This window comes from Ostrea edulis, chromosome 6 (assembly GCF_947568905.1).
Source record: "Ostrea edulis chromosome 6, xbOstEdul1.1, whole genome shotgun sequence".
NCBI lineage: Eukaryota > Metazoa > Mollusca > Bivalvia > Ostreida > Ostreidae > Ostrea > Ostrea edulis.
The window spans coordinates 59,246,677-59,252,388 of NC_079169.1; the positions used below are offsets into that span (position 1 = coordinate 59,246,677).

Genomic DNA, 5,712 nt, shown 5'->3' on the forward strand with positions numbered 1-5,712 from the left:
ATTCGTCGTTGAAAAAACAGCGAGGATGATAGTAACGGAAATGAATGATGATAGTAACGTAAGAATTTTCGTTACTATCATCCTCGCTGTTTTTTCAACGACGAATTTTCTGTTCATATGAGCCGTATAAAAGATGAAATAACACCTAATCGTAATTGTTGCTAGTGTTTGATATTTCTTACTTACATATCATTCGCAAATAAACAGTACAAATAGATATAATAAGTAAACGTGGTTTTTCCGGAATTTCCTTCCGCCAGCTTGGGATGATAGTAACGATCGTTACTATCATCAGTTTAATACCAGTGAAATGGCTATCATTACAATGTTTAAAGATATATCAAGGCAAAAATTCATTGGAAGTGTAAAATATAAAAACATGAAATACTTTGTGTCAGCAGCATTTATTGAGGTATTTCAAAATGCAATATCACAAATCATATACAGTGTATATATTAAAAAAATCATGTATTGAATTGTATACAAGTACATGTATATAACAATATTGTTTATATTCAATGAAGAACTCTGTAACAACCACAATATAGAGAATAATATTCAATGACGAGTCTAATATTTTTACAAAATACAATAACGATCTGATCATCAGGATCCTTTCAAATAAAGTCTCTCAGAAATCAATGCAAAGACATGAAATACAACACTTACAGATACAATCAATGAACTGTTCATGGCCAATTCACCATTTTACATAAAAATTAACCCCGTGATGTATCTTTATACAACATGTAGAACATTTTACACCGAGAGACAGAGATTCACATGGGTCGTTCTATAAAAACTATAATTTCTAATTATGTATAAGAAACTCTCTGGATAAATATTTGATATAAACACAAATAGAAAACACAGGGATTTACTCATACAGCTAGACGTGACATTTCAATTTTTAAAGCTGTGCTTTTTCAAAGGACAACATATAAAATACCAGTACACCTTTGGCTTTTAATAAGAAAAAAATGTTGTTTTACTTTTGAAATAGAATATTTGAGTATTCCCATTTTTAGTTATATAGATTTTTTTGCAGTATATATTCTTCAGTGTAAGATAACAACCATTTGTGGTCACACCATTCGTTTGGATGTGACTTGCTGTAGTGAGAAAGTGCCAACACTGAATGTGTTTATAAAACAAGGCACCACTTTTACCATACTCAAAATGTGAACCCTAGATATAAAAGAATGTCATAAAAATCAAAATATGAAAAACTTTTTTAAAAATGAAAAACTTTGTGACACTTCACTATTTTTTGTTTCTGGTAAATATGGTGTCGTACACAATAAAATAACACCCCTTACAAAATAAAATACATACATGTACATGTACATTGCAGTTTTACTGATTTATGTCATACCACTGTCAAGACCTGATTTAAATGTAATTTAAAATTGCACTAAAGCTAGCAAATTTTCATTTACTGAACACAAAATTAGACTGTTTTTCACATCAATTTTTAAAGTTACAGTATGTCCTATTACTTTTGGAAAAATCAGCAAGAATTTTAGATATTGTAAATTTTTTTAATTCTTTCATGAATAAAAAAATAATACAACTATTGAATTGTGAAAAACAAAGTTTTTTTTTGTTTTTTTTAAAGATGAAGAAAAACTTTTAATTACATAGTCTTGGGAAATTCTGATACTACTTTGGGAATTTCTGATGATCTTTCTGATGGAGAAACTGCCTAAATTAAAATACATGTATCATGCTTCTTTCACACATGTACTATTCTTCATTTGATCTGCATGTTCAGTGGGCGTAAAAGTACACATACTCAATTTTGGACAACAAGAAGGCATGCAATACACACACAGTCTAACTTGTCGGAACCAGTCTAACTTGTTAGAACCAGCCTATTTCAAACCTGTCCAACAATCCAGAATGTAAAAGGAACACAACTGAAAAACACTGCAACCCTTCTCACTTCAGAATCTTCAGTCCTTTTCTTGCAAAAGTTCTGTTTTTTGCACAAGTTAACTTAATATTTGGATCTATCTCTCATGTTGCAAAATAACATTATACAAGCTGCCATCATCAGAATCTGTTAAAAAAAGACTGACATAAACAAGTCATGTTTGTAAAAGATCTATGCCATCCAAATGAAATCAATGTATAGAAAAGGTGACATTTTAAACTGAAAATTAGTTGCGATCATCTACTAGTCAGGGCTTGAAACTAACTTTTTATGTCACCAGTCCAGCCGGACTATATAGGGTATACTTTTAACCAGTCCGCAGAAAAATTTACCTGCCCACCAGAGTTTTCCAGAAATAATTAAACATACTTAGTTCATGTTATTAAAATAAAACAAGAGATGTTTGTAAACACATATGCCCCCCATGGTGCAAAATTGAAAAGGGTTATACACACATCATTTAATTGATAGTAGTATCATCAATTCAAAATATTGAGCAGACAATATCTTCTTATGTCAAGAGTGGATTGACTATGTGACCTAAAACTCAATAGGAGCCATCTTCTCCTGAAGATGTACCAGTGTACCAAGTTTGATGTCTGTCAAGCAAAGGGTTCTCAAGATATTGAGCTGACAGTATATTCCAATGTCCAGTTTGACCCTTGACCTCAAAATCAATAGGGGTCATCTTCTTCTAAAGATATACCAGTGTACCAAGTTTGATGTCTGTCAAGCAAAGGGTTCTCTAGACATTGAGTGGTCAGTATATTCCTATGTCCAATTTGTCCCTTGACCATGTGACCTCAAAATCAACAAAGGTCATCTACTCCTTAGGATATACCAGTGTTCCAAGTTTGATGCCTGTCAAGCAAAGGGTTCTCAAGATATTGAGCAGACAATATATTCATATGTCCAAGAGTAGATTGACCTTTGACCTGAAAAACAATAGGGGTCCTCTTCTACTCATAACCAACCCACATATGAAATATCATTATGATCAAGTGAATGGTTCTCAAGATATTGAGTGGCCAACATATGGCCTACTGACCAACAGGTGCAAATCAATATGCCCCTCTTCTTTGATGGGGGGGGGGGCATAATAATGGAATTTAACTTGATATGCCTCAGGCAATATCGTAACACTTACATGAGCTTTATATTTACTAATCAGGTTCGTCTGATATCTAAAGGGGAATGCCATATGTGTGTTTAAGATTCCATAAGTATGTTTTCCAGAATGACGTTTTAGAAAATTGACCAGTCCTATGGGACTGACTACAACAAATGTCAGTCAGTCCACCAGACCTTTAACCAGTCATGGACTGACGGACATATGTTAATTTTGGGCCCTGCTAGTCATGACCAATATGCCTTTGACAATACATGTAGGTTCTCTGGTAATATGGCCATATCTTTGAAAACAATATTGCTAATTATCATAAGAAAGATCTTAAAATTTCCAGATAATTATATTGGAATTACTACGACAAAAGATCTCAAAATCACGAGTTAATTTTCTCGCGATTACAAGAAAGATCTCAAAATTAAGAGTTCATTTTCTCATAATCACGAGAAAAGATCTCAAAATTTCAAGATAATAGCCTACATTATTCACAATTCAAATCACAGATTAATGCTAAATATATCATACTTTTTTATGAATGGGAGATCTTTGAAACATGAACTGACCTACATTGTATACCTCGATATAACTTGTATCATGATTGTGTATGACTTATTCATCTGAGAAATCTTCACCTCAAATGAATATGAAATACATTAAATTTTATCAAACCTAAAAATCTGGAACTATACCTCACCCCTTCTATCTTTTTAATTCAATGTGCAAATATTAAGACCGGGGAACATTAAGTGGCAAGAAATGAAATATACAGCATTCTTGATGTTCATCTGTTAATTTCTGTAGATTTCAAAAAGTTAATCTTGCATAAATATTTTGCGACTGAAGTGGAAGCTAAATGTTAATTGAAATCAGGAACTGCAGTTTTCACAAGTCTATTACCCGCTCATTGTTTTATGATCAGCTAAATGGATTATTAAAATTGAACTAATATGTTCCCCTCTCTTCTAGACCTCGTACTTTTGTTTTGAATACGTTTTACCAAATGTTTAACATTATAATTCATTAATACAATTAGAGTAAAACTAAGTGGATTGACAATCAATTTAGAAGTTTGAATTTCAATCCAATATTTTCAAGAGAGTCCGTGCTGAAAAATATTCCCATCCGTGCACGGCGGCAAGCTTAGATCTGTTCAATTCGCGTTGAGTTAACATCCTCCCATTGCATTGTGACGTCAAATGTTTTGACTGTAACAGATGAACATCATGAATGCTGTATATTTCATTTCTTGCCACTTAATGTTCCCCGGTATTATTAGTGATGAATTCTTGATACTATGCAAATCTTACATGTTCCTACTATCAGTTAATTTAGTGGCAATTTTTGCTGTAATCAACATCTATTAAATCATCATTTTGGAGTAAAACAAATTGACATGTTGAGATGGGGGGTGGGGATTATACAGAGAACTATTTGTAATGAGTATTTTGAGGGGGGGGGTATACAGAGAACTATTTATAATGAGTATGTTGAGGGGGTGGGGGTGATACAGAGAACTATTTGTGATGAGTATGTTGAACGGGGGATTATACAGAGAACTATTTGTACTGAGTATAACAAATTGATATGTTGAGATGGGGGAGGGGGGGGGGGGTACAAACAAACTATCTGTAATGAGTTTAACAAATTCACATGATGAGAGGAGGGGGGGGGGGTTATACAGAGAACTATTTGTAATTAATTAATGTAATGTAACATGTAGTGGTCACCCAGTCAAGTGCTGATCACGCTCGACATGGCCTAACTTGCGTGTTCAAGAGAGAGACTATACCACTAGTGAGGTAGAATAAGTTTCCTCTATACTGTCTGCTACAATAACAGACTGACATGTTGAGAGGGGAGGATAATGAATGATGACAAAATACCTGTACTACTGCCACACACAAACCAGCAATCCCAATGTAATGCATGTTCTTTGAAAACAAGTACTCTATCTCCTCCATACAGCCCTTGAAATAAAATGTTTGCAATTCTATTGTAAGCAACAATGAACATGATAGTGAAATCATAACAATGCAAAGAAAAATGTCATTCAACATTGTTCTCATTATAACAAATTAAAAAATGTTGCTCTATAGCTAAAGAATGAGTCTACATCATTTAACAAATGTGAGTCAACACAGGTACATGTATACTTCAATGTTGGGCACAGTTCATTTACAGTCACATGTACTGTCGTGTACCATCTTTTGAAGTTTCATCTTCATTATCATTTGCAATGATACACAGGTACATTTTTTTTTCACAGAAATATCAAATTTCTAATGATTAATATTGATTTGCTAAGAGACTTTTAACTTCAAGATTATTCATAATTTTTAAAAGATATATGATTTCATTGTAAAGTATATCTATAAAGACATTGTGCATGAGATACATAAAATTAACTATTGCTTGTTGATACTTGTATCTCTAATACAATGTAAGGACTGTGTAGTATTCAAGGAGAACATGTAGACTAACTGAAACAAGAGGCCCATGGGCCACATCGCTCACCTGAGTCACCTTGGTCCATATCAGAAGATTTTCCATATCTATTTGCATGTAAAACCGTAGTCCCTATTATGACCCCAAACCTACCCCTGGCGGCCATGGTTTTTGCAAACTTGAATCTACACTATGTCAGAAAGCT

At 33.3% G+C, this 5,712-nt stretch overlaps 1 protein-coding gene across 4 annotated transcripts in view; it reads right to left on the reverse strand.

Moving 5' to 3' along the window:
* Nucleotides 1-385: 385 nt before the first annotated feature.
* The window catches only part of LOC125645614 (tetraspanin-9), a 21,006-nt gene continuing 15,679 nt past the window's right edge, over nt 386-5,712 (reverse strand). For 3 of the 4 annotated variants that reach the window (XM_048871234.2, XM_048871235.2, XM_048871236.2), the window contains exons 7-8: nt 4,946-5,029; nt 386-2,062 (exon numbers count right to left, since the gene is read on the reverse strand). In XM_048871234.2, coding sequence (XP_048727191.1) covers nt 2,000-2,062; nt 4,946-5,029 — 147 coding nt within the window. In that variant the 3' untranslated portion in view covers nt 386-1,999. The remainder of the gene's footprint in view (nt 2,063-4,945; nt 5,030-5,712) is intronic. The other variant, XR_007359397.2, reaches the window with a different exon arrangement.